The sequence below is a fragment of the Balaenoptera ricei genome, chromosome 9 (genome assembly GCF_028023285.1).
Source record: "Balaenoptera ricei isolate mBalRic1 chromosome 9, mBalRic1.hap2, whole genome shotgun sequence".
Lineage (NCBI taxonomy): Eukaryota > Metazoa > Chordata > Mammalia > Artiodactyla > Balaenopteridae > Balaenoptera > Balaenoptera ricei.
This window is the reverse complement of record NC_082647.1, coordinates 46,528,345-46,546,980: the sequence shown is the minus strand read 5'-3', so window position 1 is coordinate 46,546,980 and position 18,636 is coordinate 46,528,345. Positions and strand designations below refer to the sequence as shown.

General features: G+C 53.9%; 1 protein-coding gene across 1 annotated transcript in view; it reads left to right on the top strand.

Moving 5' to 3' along the window:
* Positions 1 to 1,651: 1,651 nt before the first annotated feature.
* GHRHR (growth hormone releasing hormone receptor) overlaps positions 1,652 to 18,636 on the top strand; it is a 52,579-nt gene continuing 35,594 nt past the window's right edge. Inside the window, exons 1-13 of the mRNA XM_059932520.1 lie at positions 1,652 to 1,708; positions 6,010 to 6,112; positions 6,240 to 6,347; positions 7,027 to 7,124; positions 8,253 to 8,350; positions 9,083 to 9,215; positions 10,671 to 10,824; positions 11,112 to 11,172; positions 11,741 to 11,810; positions 12,500 to 12,591; positions 13,515 to 13,644; positions 14,228 to 14,269; positions 16,970 to 17,053. Of these exons, the coding sequence (XP_059788503.1) occupies positions 1,652 to 1,708; positions 6,010 to 6,112; positions 6,240 to 6,347; positions 7,027 to 7,124; positions 8,253 to 8,350; positions 9,083 to 9,215; positions 10,671 to 10,824; positions 11,112 to 11,172; positions 11,741 to 11,810; positions 12,500 to 12,591; positions 13,515 to 13,644; positions 14,228 to 14,269; positions 16,970 to 17,053 (1,230 nt within the window). The remainder of the gene's footprint in view (positions 1,709 to 6,009; positions 6,113 to 6,239; positions 6,348 to 7,026; positions 7,125 to 8,252; positions 8,351 to 9,082; positions 9,216 to 10,670; positions 10,825 to 11,111; positions 11,173 to 11,740; positions 11,811 to 12,499; positions 12,592 to 13,514; positions 13,645 to 14,227; positions 14,270 to 16,969; positions 17,054 to 18,636) is intronic.

Below are 18,636 nucleotides of genomic sequence, written 5' to 3'. Positions count from 1 at the left end.
AAGCGATTATACACCAATAAAGATGTTAAAAAAATTAAATTCTTTAAAAAAAAGAATCACTAATTTAGATAATAATTACTAGTAGTATTAATATCAATTATTAACCCTCAGTAATACTAATTGACACTAATTACCAACAGTGATTACTGCGGTATTTGTCCTTGGCCTGTTGTCTCTCTGCAGCTAGGAGACAGAGGCTCTGGCTCTCCCTTAAAGATACACCTGTTCAGTGCTCTGCTTCCGGCACTGCATCCTCACTCAGCCTGTCAACAGAGGGGCTCTGCTTCGTCCTGCAAATGTGCGAGCTAGTTGTGGTGTGAGACCTGCCCCAGGTCACGGCCAAGCACATGAAAATGCTTGTGCAAGGGCAGGAACGTCTGGGCTGGGGATGCTTCATGTTTTCTTTTCAAAATATTTTTCTTTGTTGGTGATGAACACAAATGGAAAAATAAAGCCCTGCTGATGTAAAACGATTCCTCAATCCAGACGTGGCAGGGGCAAGGAGCTTCATCATTCATGATTCGAGTTAGGCTGTAAACATGTCTGTGTCATAGCGTCTGGCCCGTCAAGCTCTGGGAATGCAGACCTGCACACAGATGTTGGGACCTGCCAGGTACTGGCACATTCAGGGCCCTTGAAGATCAAATGTGCTTTCCAATCCCCCTGGTGCCGTGGAGGATCCAGGGCAATTTAGAATACTGTCTGTAGCCTGGCTAATTGGGATTCCTCATTTTAAAGTCTAAAACTATAATAAAAATAACCAGGCAATGAATATGCAAAATAATCCGAGCTGTTGTGTAGGTCCTCTTGTTTCTGCCCCTGATAACAGTGGTTTTGCCCCATTCAGGATGGCTTAGCTCCATGAATCTTCTTGCATGTTTCCTGTTTTTCTCTGTTGCCATGAGGACTTCTGGAGAGACTTGACAAGGCCCCCATGTAAAGTCCAGAGCCTGGACGCCTGCAGACTTCACCTCGCCCTCCAGGCTGGCATCCTTGCCAGGAACAGAAATGAGGTTCTGCTGATATGTCACCTTCTCGACCAGCCCATATGGGTGCTTCGTGATTGCGCTGCCCTTTTCTAAGCTCATTCCTACTTTCCAGCGCCCACTGACACCCTGTCCACCTCTGCTGGGTCCCCAGGGCTCTGAGTTCACCCTCCAGCACTGTGGATGAGGCTGGGATCGCAACCAAACTGGGGGCTCCCTGAGGGTGGGCCCAGGCCTTCTTCTTCTTCTCTGAATCTCTCCAGGGTGGGCCTGCAGAGGGCTGGGCTCAGAGAAGAAAACGATAAAGAAAACTGACCTACTGGGGTAAGAGGTGTCCTGTGGCTGTCATTTCTCTGTGACCTTGGTATTAGGACAGACACAGGCCGACTTACAGACAGAGTGGAAGGGGGTTGCAGGGGCCCAACCCGTTCCTCCTGGGAACGTGGAGTCCCACCCCAAGGCCGGGGCTGAGATGGGCACGGTGTCCTGTAATCCTGGTGAATATTCAGCCGTTCCGTCCCCTTCGCTGGCTCCTGCCTATGCAAACAGCCACCTGGGAAGGGGAGGCAGACGGTGTGCTGGCAGCGGCGGCAGGAGCAGGGGACCGTGGGCAGGAGAGCGGGGCTCACCGAGGCTGACCGAGGAGCCGCTGCCACGCCCCTGCCATGGACAGCAAGGTGTGGGGTGCCTGCCTCCTCTGCTTGCTGCGCCCCTTACCCATCGTGAGTAGCCAGCTCAGACCCTCCTGCCTCTCCCACTGGCCTCGAGATCTGGGAGCCACAGGGCCATACCGGGGTCCACCCTTCACCAGCACAGGAGTCTCTCTACCAAGCAAGGGGTGGCTTGACTTGGAGAACTCCTCATCTCCTCCGCGGCCCCCTCCTCTCCTCCCCCTCCCTTCCCAGGCACCCTGCTCACCCCTGGAGAGCTCTGGCAATGAAACCGTCCTTCCTGGGGCTGAACGGAATTTGCTTGCCCGTTGCTCCCCCCAGGGCCTGTCTGCACCCTCTGGGGGGCCACAAGACTCTGTCCCAAGACAGTACTTCCGCCTCCCCTTCACACCCCAAGTCTTATCCACACCCCCTCCTCCGACAAGCTCCCCAGAGCCCTCCCTATCCCCACGACCCCTGGATCCACTCCATTTGGTTGCTTCCTTTGAAGAGGGGCTGGCCAGGGACTGAGAGGCCCTGGGTAGTAAGTGAGCAGCTGCTCCCCTCTGGCATTTGGGGGACACTTCCTCGCATGGTACGCCCTGGGGCCCTGAGAAGCTGTCCACCATCAGATGTTGCTCGGAGGCCTAGGATGCTGGAGAAGGGGCTGCCAGGAGAGGGCCCTCTCCGAATGTGCCGCAGTTCCCCAGCGTGCTTTCCCGGAGTGCATGCAAGTGACAGTGACGCGGGGACCAGGATGGGAGACACAGGTCCCGGGGAGGAAGCTGCAGCTCCCAGGGACTCCTGAGAGCCCGCAGGGACTGAGGACTCCCTCTTCCTCCACTGGCTTGTATGGGAGTGTGTGTATGTGGGCGGGGGCCCGTGCCGCGCCTCCCAGGCACTTTGCTGCACCCTGCCACGAGGGTGCATGGCCTTTAGGCTTGAATCCTGGAGCCGTGAAACTAGCTGTGTGATCTGTGCAAGTCCCTTCCTGAGCCTCACTTGTCTGTCTTGTAAAAGAAGAACACAGTGTCTGCCCCCCAGGGCTGCTGTGCATGAAGTCAGATCTGACTTGTCTAAGGCTGGGCATGGGGTGCAGTATGGGAGACTTCTGCGCCCTCCCCTGTTCAGTGAGGGGCGCTTCCTGCCTCTCATCTGTGTGCACCCCACAGTGAATGCTCTATTTTTAGGAGGGGAGATTGAGATCCCGTGGGGGTCATTCAGCTGCTGGTGGCAGGGTCAGGGCCAGCACCAAGTCACTGTTTCCCAGTGTGGCCTCCATCCTGGACAGACCCCGGGTTAGCTGTAGTCACGGTCAGCAAGGCCGAGGTACGCAGGGTGAGAGAGTCTCCCCTCAGGAGGAGTGGGTCCAGTACAGGGGCCAGATGATCCCCGAGCCCTAGGTGAGTGGGGCGGGGGGCGTCCATCAGGAGCGTTTGGGTAAGTCTTGGAATGGTCCACCGTTCCCCACCCCGTACAGTCTCCACCTGTTACCACACATCTGGGTCACGAGTTGGGCTTCCCTGAATTTTCCTCCCCGTAGGAACGGTGAGGGCTGTCTGTCTCTCCTTTCGGTGGGAGGCTTCCCACCAGGGGCCATAGTTCTTTTGGCCTCAGTGGTTCCCTAGTCAGGCCCTGAGAATGTATCCCAGGAAGGGATGGGCTGCAGACGTGGAGGGGGGAGGAAGGGCAGACGGAGCCCGCAGTCCCATATCAGGCGAGTCTGCCCTCCCCATCTACCCGCTTCTGACCATCAGACTGCTACTGGGGACATGTGGGGGAGATAAGACTGGGGCTCTGCTCTGAGGTGGCTCCTGGGTCCCTGAGTCCCGGGGAGGAAGCCAAGAGGCACCACCAGGTTGGAGACCCAGAGCCTGGGCGGCAGGTGGAATGTGTAACCTGAGGTCCCAGGGGCCCAAGCAGGAGGTGGCAGAGCTGAGCCCAAGCTGGATTTGGGCGAACAGGGTCAGCAGGTCAGGACAGGGGTGTCCTTCCCCGTAGGGCAGGGCTGGTAGGGGTGAGCCTACTTACTGGGCTGGGTCTTCAGGTCCTCTCCTAGCCCACTGGCCTGTCCTTGGGTCCCTTCCATGTGGTCATCTGCTGTCCACTGTCCCCACTCTGGTGTTTGAAGTCCCGTCTCTCTCACCCCAGTCCCTGTCTCGCATCCACTGTGCTCTTTGCCGTGCCTGGATTTCTGTCAAAGGACACTGGGAGCTAATTAAACAGCTGCTGATACAGACTCTGTGCCAGACACTGGGGCTTGTGTGTGCGTGTGTGTGTGCGTGTGGGTGCGAGGATGGCCATGGGAAGGGCTCTCCCCTCACTCAGCTCAGGTGCATCTGCCCACTCCCTTGTCTGTGCACATTCTTTGTCCCAAGTGCTCTTTTCCTCACCAATTAAAAAAAAAAAAAAGCTCCTTTTTTTTCAGGTCTGGCTCAAATGCCACCTCCTTAGTCCTTGTGAGAAGGGCCACCCTCCCGTAGTGCCTGTCGTGCCTCTGATCAGTTTGTATTGGATCTATCAGGACCAGGTTTTAGCTCCCATCCTCACTCTACTCCTCCCTGTGAAATCCTTGGGGACAGAAATCTACACTGATTGAATTTGATGTGCATGTTGTACACAAATGTGGGCTATGGATCATGTTCACAGTGTAAGGAGCATGTCTTATAAAGCTGGGTTCCCCCACATGTACCTGTTTGGGGCTGTGCCCTGTTGGACAGTCCATTTCAGATTTTCTCCAGTCTGGGGCAGTGGGAGGGAGAGGTGTTAAGAATTCCTGCCTTTGACTCCCAGCTTCCTAGAGAACTTGTTAAAATGCAAAGTCCTAGATCCAGCCATAGATCTCTGCATATTCTTGGCTCCATCCCAGGTGATCTGCAGGTAGATCATGAGGCACACTTTCAGAAATACTGCTAGAGGGTTTCCAGAAAAACAGCTTCTTTTCCAGCTTCCAGGGATCATTCCCTGTGGTCACTGGGTGGCACCAGGCTCTGGGAAACTCCTAAAACTGTAATCCTTCATGATTACTGAGTCACACAACAAACCCATTATCCCTCCATGTATCTATCCATTACCTACCCATCCATCTTCACGTGCATGCCCTCATCCATCCACCTGTCCACCCATCCACCATGTATCCAGTCATCCATCCGTCCATGCATGTATTCATGCATCCGTCTATCTATTCACCTATCTATTGTACGTACGTTCACTCATTCTACCAGCCAGCCGCACAGTTACCCATTCGTTCATTCATCCATGAAACCACATTCATCTGCTCTTTCACCTCATTCATCTACTCATTCACTTATCCATCTATCCTCTCACTTACTAATCTACCCATTTTTTTCACATATCTTTGTCAGGGTACCTCTGAAAGCAGAGCCTGAGACAAAGGCATCTGTGTAGGTAGTTGTATTAGTTTCCCATTGCTGTTGCAACAAATTACCACCAACTTAGTGACTTAAAACGGCACAAATTTATTTTCTTACAGTTCTGGAGGTCAGAAGTCCAAAATGGTTTTCAGTGGTTTAAAACCAAAGTGTTGGCAGGGCTGCATTCCTTTCTGGAGACTGTAGGGGAGAACTCGCTTCCTTGCCTTTTCCAGTTTCTGGAAGCCACCTGCATGCCTTGGCTCATGATCCTCTACCTTCAAAGCCAGCAGTGTAGCATCTTCATCTCTCCCTCTCTCTCTCTCTCTCTCTCTCACACACACACATACACACACACACTCACACACATACTCCTCTGCTTCTGTCAAAATGTCTCCTTATCTCACCCTGACACTCCTGCTTCCCTCTTAGAAAGACCCTTGTGATGACATTGAGTCCACCCAGATAATCCAGGATAATCACTCCATCTCAAGATCCTTAACTTAATCACATCTGCAAAGTCTCTTTGTAAGGTTGCATAGTCACAGTTTTCAGGGATTAGGACATGGACATTTTGGGGGGCCATTACTCTGTCTACCAAGGTACTTTATGCAGAATTGCCTTTGGGGAGTGGGAGTACAGAGCAGGGGAGTAAAACAAAGAAGGAAAAAAGGCTGCTACACGGATGCATTATTGAGTTAGCCATCTCTGTGAGATCTTCTGAAGACTTTTGTTTAATGTGACTCAGAACTTACTTCCATGAAATGAAAAGGGGAAGCATCCATCCAAATCTCTCTTCTCTCTGCCTACCTCCCTCCCTTCCTGCTTGCCTGCCTTTCGTCCAAATATCCATTAAGCATACCTGGATGAGCCGGGTCCTGTGCTTAAGAGCACGGCCATGGAAATGAATCAGGCTTTATCTCTGTCTTCAGGTCGTTAGACCAGCAAACCCAGAAGAAGCATCCAGTTGGCTTAGCTCATCCCATTAACTCTCTCCTGCAGGTACTGGGCCACGTGCACCCAGAATGTGACTTCATCACCCAGCTGAGAGAGGATGAGCGAGCTTGTCTACAAGCAGCAGAGGGGATGTCCAACTCCACCTTGGGTACGTGGCTTGGGAGAGCGGGGGTGGCTTGTCACGGATTTCCTGATCTCCTCCAGCCTCACATTCAGGATGGTGGACAAGCCTGTCCCCTGGGCTGAGTCTCCTCTGCTCCCATCTCGCTGTCTAGGCTGCCCTAGGACCTGGGATGGGCTGCTGTGCTGGCCGACGGCAGGCTCTGGCGAGTGGGTGAGCCTCCCCTGCCCGGCTTTCTTCTCTCACTTCAGCTCAGAGCCAGGTGAGGGGCGATGGGGGTGTGATGGGGGAAGGGGGAGGAGGCAGAGGTGACAGGTGACGTGGTTTCATCTGGTGGTGGCAGAATACGGTGGCCACGCCCCTGGCTTTGAGGCCAGGCAGACCTGGATCGAGCACCGCCTTCCCCCTCCCCCTCTTTCAGTGTGACCTCGGGCAAGTCACCCTCCCAGACCCTCAGCTTCCTGACCTCCCGTGACCTGGGGAAAACAAGAGCACTAACTACACAGGGGGTGGGGTTAATTATCAGGGCTTGGCAGTGCTGAACTCAGGGCCTGGAACTGAGTAAATGTCCTCTGGGAAGTTGCCTGCTTCACCTCCCTGGCCTGGGGGTCTGGGGTGGACGGTCCCTCCAGGGGCAGAGAGGGCCTCCTTTCTCCTCCCTGCCCTTAGGATGCTGGAGGCCCAGCTCGCTACTCTGCTCCTCAAGGGAACCATTCTTTCCATTAACAGAAGGTGAGTCTGAGGCCAGAGAGGAAGTTCCTAGAACGTGTCCCAAGCAGGCTGGGCCTGGACCCCAGGCCTCTGGAGAGAAGTCTCCTCTCTCTCTGCTGCAGAGATGGGCTGTCTGTGCAGACCCTGCCAGGGTCACTCCCCGGCTCCCTGACCTCTCCTGGGGAGAGAGGAGGAAAATCTCTCCTTCCCCCGCCTCTGTTGCCTCCCAGGGGCCGTGAAGCGGGATTGCACCATCACGGGCTGGTCTGAGCCCTTCCCGCCCTATCCTGAGGCCTGTCCTGTGCCCCTGGAGCTGCTAACTGAAGAGGTGAGAGGCTCCTGGCATCTTGGAGGAAGGGTCGCCGTGGATGTTTGATTGGGTGGTGGACCGCAAAGCGGTAGGGGCCGCCATTCCCATTGTAGCCAGCAGGTTGGAATATTCATTACAGCACATTTCCGGAAGATGGCAGTGTCTGGAAGAGAGGGGGTCTTGTGCTAACTTGCTCAAGGGTGACAGGTGGGCCATGCAGCTAGGAGGGAGAGGGGAGGCAGAGGGCAGGGAGGGAGATGTGCTGGCCACCGTCTTCTTTTCTCCTTGGCGTACCCTCTCTGTGCCCAGGCCTCCAGGGCAGGGAGCTGAGAGTAGTTCTGGGAAACAAAGGCTCTTAGTGGTCCTGGGCAAGCTCCTTGCCCTCTCTAGCCCTCAGTCTGTGGGCAAGCAAGAGAAACCAAAGCCTGGAGTGATGTCAGTGCCCCCTAACCTAGCTGGCACACCCCACGCTTCCAAATTGAGCAGGACCTTTGCAAGGTGCCTCCACACCCATAATCCCATATCTCTTTCCCCCCAGCCCTGAAGGCAAAGCATGAGTCTGACATTTTTTCAGATAAAAAGACTGAGTCTGGGAGGGGCGATGATTGCCTGCATCCCTCAGGGGAGCTGAGTTCCCGATCGATCCCCTCCCCGCAAGGCTGCACGCTCCGTCTCCATCTCCGGAGTCCAGGCTAGACTTTGATGGATCCAAATCCTTGGTCTTGGAAAGAGCTTTTCCTTGCAGCTGTCCCTGGCTGTCCCCTTTATTGGGGGATGTCATGTTCCCAAGCCAGTGAGCAAGCTGGATGTCAATAAACAAGCCCAATTTCCTCCTGAGCTTTGTCACTCCCCAGGGACGTGAGGTTTCTGTGGCAGCCTCCCCCTACCCCCAGCGACAGCCAGAGTTAAGCAACTAGCTCCCTCCGCCCCTCCCCCCACCCCTCCCCTGCTTCCTCACCAGCGACAGGCTGTAAACAAAAGCTTCGCTTCAGTTCCGGAGGGAGTTTGCTGTGGTCCCCACAGACACCCCTGCCCCCACACGGGCAGTTTCGGGATAGAATTGAAAATGTCACCTGCTTGATTGTCAAGCCTCCCTCTCCTCAAAGGCCCAGTTGCTGAGCGTTCCTCCGTCTCCACCCTCCCCAGAAATCCTACTTCTTCACCGTGAGGATCATCTACACCATGGGCCATAGCGTCTCTGCCGTGGCCCTCTTCATGGCCATCACCATCCTGGTTGCCCTCAGGTTCGCCATCTTCATCACCTACTCCAGAACCTTCGCCCTCCGCATCGTCCACAGCACCAAACTTGAACCCTTACCTGGATATTCAAGACGTTCCCAGATCTGGCATTGGCCATTTCTAACTTTTCCTTTCCCTTTCCCCATCCCCTCACACTCCAGGTCTGGTTCCCACCTCTACACCTTTGCTTGTGTGGAACTTATTCTATTTGCTTGGAATGCCTGCCTCCTTTTTTCTCAGTGCCCTCATATCCATTAAAATTCAAAGCTCAGCTCTCATCTGCCTCAAGAATCCTCTTTGTCTCTTCCATGAAGCCCTTCTTGACTATTTCAACCCTTTGATCTTTGCCCTCTCAAAGCCCCGCCCCACCCCACCCCCCAGCCTGGCCCGCGCTGTTCTCTGTCTCCCGGGGGGTGAGCCTCCTCTCTCTGATTATCAGGGGGCTCCCCTGGGCAGGACCCTGTCGTTTCTGCCTCTGTCCTCCACACCATGAGCTCCCTGAAGGCAAGGGACTGCTATTCTCTGTCCTCTCACCTACACTGAGCCCAGCTGCCCTGCAAGGTTATAGCTGAAGCCTCAAGTTCAATGCAATCCATCCGATCCAATCTGATCCAATCCAATCCAAGCCAATTCAGTTCACCTCCCGCCCTGCTCAGCCTCCGCAAGCCCGCTTTGAGCACATCAAAAGCCCCTCTCCCACCTTGCCTCCTGTTCTTCACCCCTCCTGTCCCCTCCAGGAGGCTCCACTGCCCCAGGAACTACATCCACACCCAGCTGTTCATCACCTTTATTCTCAAGGCGGGAGCTGTGTTCCTGAAGGATGCCACCCTCTTTCACGGCGAGAACACGGACCACTGCAGCTTCTCCACTGTAACAGCCATGGGTCGGGGTGCTGGTGTGGGTGCGGGCGAGGAGGTTGGATTAGAGATGCAGCTGTGCCTGTCCGGTAGCGTGGGCTGACCCTGCGGCTCCCGCTTTGCTAGCGACAGAGCGGGAAATCACCCCTCCCCCTTCCTCCCCCTCCTTGCGGTCAAGTTCTAAATCCTCCAGCTGTTTCCTGGACGACGGTGCCCATCCACAGCGTTTCCCTTATTCCACTCTCCACTCCATATTCTGTATTCCCGTTCCATTCCCCATCCCATATCCCAACCCGGACCACATTTCACTCCAGCCAGCCTTTCCATTTCACACTTCCTCTGAGCACTGTCTGTCTGTGCTGGGCGTGGGTATGCCAGGGGCTGGGCAGAGCCGTGTGCCTCCCTTGAGAAGCACCCAGGGTGCCTAAGGGGTCAGATTATACCAGATTATGGGACCACTAGGTAGAGGGAGGTGAAAGCTGGGAGAGAACAGGAGAAGGCCTCAGGGAGGAGATGGCTTTGGAGCTGGGTGGGCAGCAATGATAGGGAGGGAGCGGGGAGGACCAGGGTGAACGTGTCCAGTGTGAGAGGACCAGCTCTCACAGACAGGAGAAGCTGGGGCAAGTCCAAGAAACAGGGGTGTCATCATGGGGGCAGGGAGGTGGGCTACGAGAAGAGACCGAAAATAAGGGAAGTTGGGCTGAGTGTGGTGGCCCAGCACTTACCAGCTACTCTGACACCGTGCTGGAAATGAACAGCTACATGAATGAACAAACCAACAGATGACCTTCATTTGTTAATGAAAGACATAGTAATAGTATATGTATCGAGCACTTATGTGCCAGGTATTATGCTAAATGCTTTACATATGTTATCTCCTTTTATTTCCTACATCTATTCTCATTTTAGTCCCATATGTAGATGAGGGGTAATTGGCGATGTCACCCAGCAGCTGAATGGTGGGAGAGGGACCAAGCCTGGGCCATTCTGAGCTCAGAGGCGAGCGCTCCTCCCCCGACAGATGAGCAGAGTCACGCAGTGAATGAATGAATGCATGCACGGGCACATGCGTGTATGTTCGCAGGACGGAGCAGTGCATGAATAAATGGTGTTCCATATCCTCAGCTCTAGGGATTGACTTGAGCTCAGGAGGGACGGGGTGAGAGTAAAAACAGTAGCAATTCGTATACAGGGTTTCCATTCAATCCTTATGATGAGGCCACGAGCCAGCATTGGAAGTTTTTCCTTTTAGAGATGAAAAGCTAAGGTGTGGGAAGGTTATCCAGATGGTAAATTTGAACCCAGGCTGTCTGGATCCCAAATCTGTGCTCTTAACCACTGCATTACACAACCACACCCCCTCTGGGGCAGCCCAAGGTGGAGGTTTGGGGCCTGAGTGGGGTAGGGGAGACTTGGCGGGGCTCCAATGGGTGTCCCGGCTCTGAAGCGCCCAGCCCCTGGCCCGCAGGTTCTGTGCAAGGTCTCCGTGGCCACCTCCCATTTCGCCACCATGACCAACTTCAGCTGGCTGCTGGCAGAAGCTGTCTACCTGACCTTCCTCTTGGCCTCCACGTCACCCAGCACAAGGAGAACCTTCTGGTGGCTGGTCCTTGCTGGCTGGGGTGAGCACCGAGGGCTGGTTTGGGCACTGTGCGGGTGTTGGGGTGTCGGGGACGCCCAGGGAGCTCACACCAAGGTCCCTTCATCTCGCTCACGATGACCCCAAGGCCCAGGGAGAGGAAGGGCAGCTTACAGTCCTACAGCAAGTGCTGGAGATCAGGGCCAGGTCCCCGATCTCTGGGCTCTCTCCTGGTCCCGCCTTCACAGTGCCCTGTGTGACTGGCTGCAGTGGTGGGAGGTGGGCGCAGGATGAAGACCCCTTACTCGTGTCTTTTCTGTACCCCCTCAGGGCTTCCCCTGCTCTTCACCGGCATGTGGGTGGGTTGCAAGTTGGCCTTTGAGGATGTTGCGTGAGTCTGGGCTATCCCTTCATCACACCCGTGCTGGGTCCCCATGGGGCATGGACTGGACGCTCAGGCAGTGAGGCTGTCCTCCAAGCTGGGAAGAGGAGAGCTGCCAGGCTTGGGAGAGGGGTGGGAGATGCAGTCGTGGGTAGCACAAAAGGGGCTTGAGCCTGGGCAAGAAGGGGGTGCAGAATCTCAGGGTTCGGGGCTCAGGGGGTAGGGGGTTGTAAGTGGGGGCCTTCTGGAACAGGGGGAGTGTTGGAGCCACAAGAAGGCAGCAAACAGACTGAGTTTTGAGAAACTCATCCACCTAGGTGGAGAGAAAGAGTGAACCCAGCTTGGATCAGGGCACGCCTTTGGAAAGTGCCTAAATGTCTGAGAGAACGTAGATAAGGCTGGTTGGGAGTAGGGTGAGGCTAGAAGGCTCAAATTCCAAAGTGAGGAGCCTAGAGGCTGGTAGGTAGAGAGGAGGGAGGAGCATGGGTGCCGAAGAAAAGGGCTTTCCAGCAACTGCACTCTTCCCACCCCACCCCACCCCCGCCCCCCCATCAGTCCCGGCCTGTCCTCTCCCCAGGTGCTGGGACCTGGACGACAGCTCCCCCTATTGGTGGATCATCAAAGGACCCATCGTCCTTTCCGTTGGGGTCAGTGCCTGGGGCCAGTGTCCTCTGCTTTATTCAGCCAACCTCCCTGGGTCCACCGAGCAGCCATACACAGCAGGAAACACGACTCCAGGCTGGGAGTCAGGACACCTGGGGTTCCAGCCTGGTTCTGCCGCAGATTCTCTGTGAGGCCCTCTCTGGACTTCAACAGCCCATTGGTAAAACCAGAGCTCAGGCCTCTTCTAGCTCAGAGTTTCAATGAGTCTGGTGTCCTGGTTGCAGATCACCTACCGCCGCAGTGAGGCTGGGCTGGGAGAGTAGAAGACGCGGCAGCTGAAACTCCTACCTGCTCCCACGTGGAAGACAGGGCAGCTAGGACTGGTTTTGTGGCCTGGGTGAATGTACGCATTTTTGACAGTTTTGCAGTTGTGCAAAGAGAAGGCCACATGCTTTGTGCCAGAGAAGAGCCTGAGAGGTGCTGGAGGCAGGATGGCAAGGCCTGACCTCCCACCCTCGGTCCTGGGACTGGAAAGGGAGGGGGACCCTGAGCCCCCTATGGGACCGTCCAGTCTCAGGCGACAAGGTCTAGAGCAATGACCTGCACATCCATCTACCTGCACATCCCTGCCTCTCCAGGGTTTGAGGTTTCTAGTCCCCAAAGATGTCCCACCCCAGGCCATTTGGGTCACCCCTGACCCTTGCCTTCCACCTCCCTACACCTCTATTTCCAGGTGAACTTTGGGCTTTTTCTCAATATTATCCGTATCTTGCTGAGGAAACTGGAGCCAGCTCAGGGCAGCCTCCACACCCAGCGTCAGTACTGGTAACGTGTGTGTGTGTGTGTTTCCAGGGGTTCTGGGGACATAACTGGAGTGGGAGTCAGCATGGTTCTCTTTTATGCACAATTAGGCATCCATGATCCTGGTCCAGTGCTTGTCCCTATGTCCCCAGAGAGAATAGATCTGGTCCCTGACCTCCAATAGGTCACAATATAGGAAGGATGGGGCCTCCAAACAGCCAGTTGCCAGGCCAAATAGGCTGATGAGTGTTGGGATCAATTTCTACGGGAGCCTGCAGAAGGAGATCCTTTCTAAACAGATGGTGGGGTTGGAGTACAGTCCGGGAAGACTTCCTGGAAGAGGTGTCTTTGAACTAGACTTTGAAAGATGCATAGACTTGACTAGAATAAATTGAGACAAGAGAATTTGTCAGAGGGAACAGCGGAATCCAGGGGCCCAAAGTAAGGAAGCCCAGGGTGCATGTGGGGAGTTCTCCAGGGTGGCTGGTGTGTAGAATTGATATGGGAAGCTGGTGGGAAGTGAAAGTAGGCAGGGGGCCCATGGGACTTTCTTTTTTTTTTTTTTTTTAAATATTTCAGCTTACTTTTTTTTTTTTTTTAACTTTGGGTTTATTTTATTTATTTATTTATTTATTTATGGCTGTGTTGGGTCTTCGTTTCTGTGCTAGGGCTTTCTCTAGTTGCGGCAAGCGGGGGCCACTCCTTATCGCGGTGCACGGGTCTCTCATCATCGCGGCCTCTCTTGTGGCGGAGCACAGGCTCCAGACGCGCAGGCTCAGTAATTGTGGCTCACGGGCCTAGTTGCTCCGCGGCATGTGGGATCCTCACAGACCAGGGCTCGAACCCGTGTCCCCTGCACCGGCAGGCAGACTCTCAACCACTGCGCCACCAGGGAAGCCCCCCATGGGACTTTCTAATTCCAGCCTTGGGCTTGTCTTTTTCTGCAGGCGTCTCTCCAAGTCAACCCTTCTCCTCATCCCATTGTTTGGAATTCACTACGTCATCTTCAACTTCCTGCCTGACAGTGCTGGCCTAGGCATTCGCCTCCCCCTGGAGCTGGGACTGGGTTCCTTCCAGGTGAGGACCCCCACAGCACTCACTCCTTCCCTCTGAGTCCTTGGGCAGGAGGAAGGTGCTGCAGCCCACAGGCTTGGTTGATTTCATGGTAGGCTGAGGGCGACTAGGCTCGTTATTCTTCCTTCCAGCCACTCATCCATCTATTCAAGTATCCATCTGTCTGTTTTTCTCCCATCCATCCATCTCTCTATTCATTCAACTACTCATGCGCCTATCTACATATCCATCCATCTACCCATCCATTCATCCATCCATCCATCCATCCATCCAATCTATTCAACATTTACTGAGCACCTATTATGTGTCAGGCTCTGTGCTTAATACTAGGGGATGGAGAAATAAAGAGAATCAGAGAAACAGGCCAACGGGGCCAACAGTACAGCCTTGGCAGACTTGCTATGACAATTACATGTGACAATATGCCTGGCACATGGTAAGTGATGAATACGTCTACTTTCCCTTTTCCCAAAGACCTGGTCCAAGTCACAGCCTGGCGGAGAGTAGGGGAAAAAGGTAATAGGAAGACTGCAGACACCTTGAGGCCAGGCCAAGGTGATGGGGTCCTTTCTCTTTGGCCCCACAGGGCTTCATTGTTGCCATCCTGTACTGCTTCCTCAACCAAGAGGTATGTGACTCAGGCTATCCTTATTTGTTAAGCCTTCTCTCCCACCAGTCCTAAGGCTGCCTCTCTCCTGCCCAGCCCCTGTAAATCCCCGATCAGGCCAAACACTGAGTCCTGCAATCCTATGTGGAAATCTGTCCTGAGTTTCTGGATCACGCTTAACCTGAATACTTCCTGTAAACATCTTTTATCCATCCCTCCTCTGGGCTGGGCCAAGTTTACTGTCCATTCAGCAGGAGGTGGAGAAGGCCTTTCAGGGATCAGAAGAGGGATCCAGGGGTGGGTTAAAAGGATCCTTTAATTCTGTGTTTCTAAAACTGAACGAGAGAGAGTGGAGGAAGGAATAAGTCGGCTCCTGGAGAGACAGGGAGAAGACACAGAGGAACCAAGAAAATCAGAGGTGGACATACAAAGTCTAGGAAAATAAATTCAAGTGCAGAGACAGGGAGGATGATGGAGAGCAAAGCCAGGGACTCTGAGAGAGAGCACCCGGAGGAGAGGCGCACAAAAAGAACAGACCAAACAGAGAAGGACAAACACATGAATAGACAGAATAGATGGTACCAGTGCACATGTAGAACTATGGAGAGATGGTAAAGAGGAGTGAATTATAACATCCCACCCAGAAGACACTTCGCATTTTTCCTTTAGGACAGACTTGCTTTATGGGGAGGGGTGGGAGAATTTAACTCAGTGCCCCAGACAACCAGGTCCTGTCGCTGTGTGCACAGGCAGAGTCATGGGCTCCCTCTGGTGGCCAAGGATTTGCTGTGGGCTCTGTGTTCTGCTGGAGACCTGGATGTACGTACCTGTACCCCAGCTGTGGGGCATTGCACCCCCCTATTCTGCCACCACTGTCTCTTATTGGCTCCCTCCCCTCTGCCGTTCTTTACTACCACCCTAGCCTTTCTGAGTCTTCTGCAGCCTTATCTGGAGTCTGGATGCAGACACAGGACTGCAGTATCTGATTGTAGTGGCTCATGGGCCCTGGGGTTGCTGAGAGGGGCGAGGAACAGCCCTGGACAAGGTGGGTGGGATCTGGAAAAGGGGATTCCACAGAGAGTTGTGAAGGGATCTGTCCCAGGAAGCGGTTTGGGGACCAGATAGTTAAATGCCTCTGGAGACAGGGAGCTTACTACCTATCAATGACACTTTCTATCATCAGGAAGCTCACCTTTATGTTGAATGGAAAACTGTCTCCTTTCTGTCTTTGTCACAGCCTAAATTCAGCTCTGTCAGAAATGTCACAGCCTCTCAGCCCCCTTTGCCCAAGCAGCCCCTTGGAGATGTGAAGATACAGACACTCCCCCCACCCCCCTACATCTCCCAAGTGGCTTTTCTTTCAGTTACTCTCAATCCCCTCAATTGCACCTCCTCAGACAGAGTTTGGAGGCCTCTCTTCCTTCAGGTCATGTCCCCTGGACAGGTTCCCAGTGGCCACAGTTCAGCTCAGTGGGCAGGGGCAGGAATGAGCCCCAGAGCAGGGGATGGTCTAAGCTTTTGGGGAAGACAGAGTAGTTTTTTGGCCAGAAGCTCAAGAAAGCACCCATAAATGTCTTTAACTGGGCCCAGACAAAGGCAGTGCTAAAAGAGAAAGGAGCCAAAGGGAATGGTCAGCAATACAGGAAGGAGGAAGTAGTATCCTCTAGAGGTAGTACTTAGCAGTGGCTGTGGCCAACCATAGCTTCTCCTGCTCCAGGAACCCCTGTCTCTGTTTCTCCTGCATGGTCTCCCCCTGCACCCTCAGCCCCACTGGGGTTGAGTAAAGAAGTGGCAATGGGACCTTCCTAACATCCTCCCTCTTGTCCTTGCTTGGAGGTGAGGACTGAGATCTCACGGAGGTGGCGTGGCCATGATCCTGAACTTCTGCCAGCCTGGAGGACTCATGCCAAGTGGACGATGCCTTCCCGCTCAAGGGCGAAGGTGCTGACATCTGTGTGCTAGGCTGGCCACATCACGTGACTGGAATCCACACCTGAACTTGGGCAGCTACACGGGCCCACCACCCTTCAGAGGAGTGGGAGCAGCGCCCCCTGGGAACCCTCAGTTGACGCCTCCACCCAAGCTGCTGCCCAGCCCTTCTTCCCTGTCCTGCCTCTGACTCTTTTTGCCCGGGTCTCTGTGTGTCCACCCCTGACTTCCTTGGTTCCTGTCTGTTCTTCTCATGTTCCTCTTCCTGGAGTCTGGACCATAGCCCAACGCCAGAGGAGCCAATAAACTTGTAAATGAATAGATACACGTTTGAGTGAAACCATGCTCCTCTGCAGGGGAGGGGTCTGTAGGCTTTATTTGAACCCCCGGTGCAGACGTGCATTTATCGCGTCTCAGTTCATGTCACGTCCCCATCAGTTGTCTGTGCAAGGATCCTCGTGTTTAATTCATTAAAAAAATGTGTTCTCTTTTGTCTCTACCTGCACTCCCATTCCCCTCATCCCACAGGCAAACATTCCAATGTGTTAAATGTGAATTCTCGTGTTTCTGTGTTCTTGCAGAACGTGTAGCGTTGTGTGTGTCTGTACTTTTAATTTACATAAATGCTGTCGGCTACATGCTTCATCCTGCTCCTGATGTTTTTCCTCTCAGCACTTTTAAGAGATCCACCCTTGTTGCCATGTGCTCATCTGGTTGCTTGTTTTGACTGCCGTATGGTGCCACATGGTGTCACCGCCCGCGTGTGACCGTCCTGTCTCCCCCTGCCTCTAGGTGAATGTCCGCGTGCTTGTGCCCTCATGCCCCCACGCCAGCAAGCCTTTCTCCGGGACACATACCACAGAGTGGACGTGCCAGGTCAGCGGTGTGCCTTTTCTTAACGTGACGGAGTGGTGCCAGATTGCACCCAGAGCTCCGGCGAGATCTCTACTCCCACCAGCAGCTCTGCCAACTCTAGGCATTACCCAGTCTTTGGGTAAAGAGATTATGGCTGATTTTTATTTTCTTTTAAAATCCCTTCTATTTCTCCCAAAAGCCCTACAATGAGTATGAACTGCTTTTACGATCTGAGACTAAAGGAAGAAATGCATGGTAGGGTTTTTAGACTGTGGCCACACTTTTGACATTTGTCTGACCAGGAAAGTGCTGGGCAGCTGGGCATTATGGCCAACAATGTGCCCTTGGGTTTCATATGGCTGCATCTGCTTTCACTGGAACCCCTGTGACTGTAAGGGCAAGAGTGGCCATCAGAAGAGAAGACAATGGCAGGGAAGGCTGAGGTAGTGAAGGAAGGCTTCCTGGAGGCCGGGGAATGGAGCTGAGTTTTGCAGGACAGATCTGACGTGAGTAGTTCAAAAATGGGAGAGATTTCGTTTTAATAGTCAAAGAGTGGTCTCCTGAAGTTTTTTTTGTTTTCCTAAACCCTGGGGAGGGGTTGTGCCCTCCTATTTATTTATTTATTTTTATTTAAAAATTTTATTTATTTTATTTTTTGCTGTGTTGGGTCTTTGTTGCTGCACATGTGCTTTTCTCTGGTTGTGGCGAGTGGGGGCTACTCTTGTTGCGGTGGCTTCCCTTGTTGCAGAGCACGGGGTCTAGGTGTGCGGGCTTCAGTAGTTGTGGCAGGCGGGCTCAGTAGTTGTGGTACACGGGCTTAGTTGCTCTGTGGCATGTGGGATCTTCCCGGACCAGGGCTCGAACCTGTGTCCCCTGCATTGGCAGGCGGATTCTTAACCACTGTGCCGCCAGGGAACCCCTCCTGAAGTCTTAACTGGCATCAGTAGTGGTTAGTTAGCAGTTAGCGTTAGCAGTTCGTGGTGGTAGTAGTGGTTGAAGCAGAAGCTCACTTTGTGAATTGTCCATCCCTTCCCTACAGGTTTCATCTATGGCTGGAAGTCTACTCCTTGCTCCCTCCAGTTTCTACTGGAGCCTCAAATTCCCACCACTTTGCTAGTCTCTTCCACTACAAGGATCCTTTGCCTGGGGCTACACTGAGGGTTTCTGGGCAGATCCCTTGATTGGCAAACGCTTCCCTTCTCGGGGCCTCAGCAACCCCATCTGCAGCAGGAAGGAGTCGGTCAATAGGTGACTTCTGAGAGCTTTTCGAAAGGGACACTGAATTGCAGGCAACAGAGTTGAGAGGAGCAATGCTTAACTTGGCCACCGGGTGGCAGAACAATGACGGTTAAGAACATTGGCTGGGCTGACCAAGCTCCCTGATGAGGCCCCAATGCTGGAGGTGGACACAGGGCTCCCAGGGCCTGGCCTGGGCCACAGTGAGCCTGCAGGGCTGGTGGAAGAAGGACCTTGTGGTCTGGCCAGCGTAGGGGGGCAGGAGGCTTTTGGAGGAGGGGGGGAATGGGACACCCCCCAGCCCTTCCAACCCCAGTCTTGAGGAGGAAGAAGCTGATAAGAAGAGTGAGAGCTGAAGGGATAGGAGA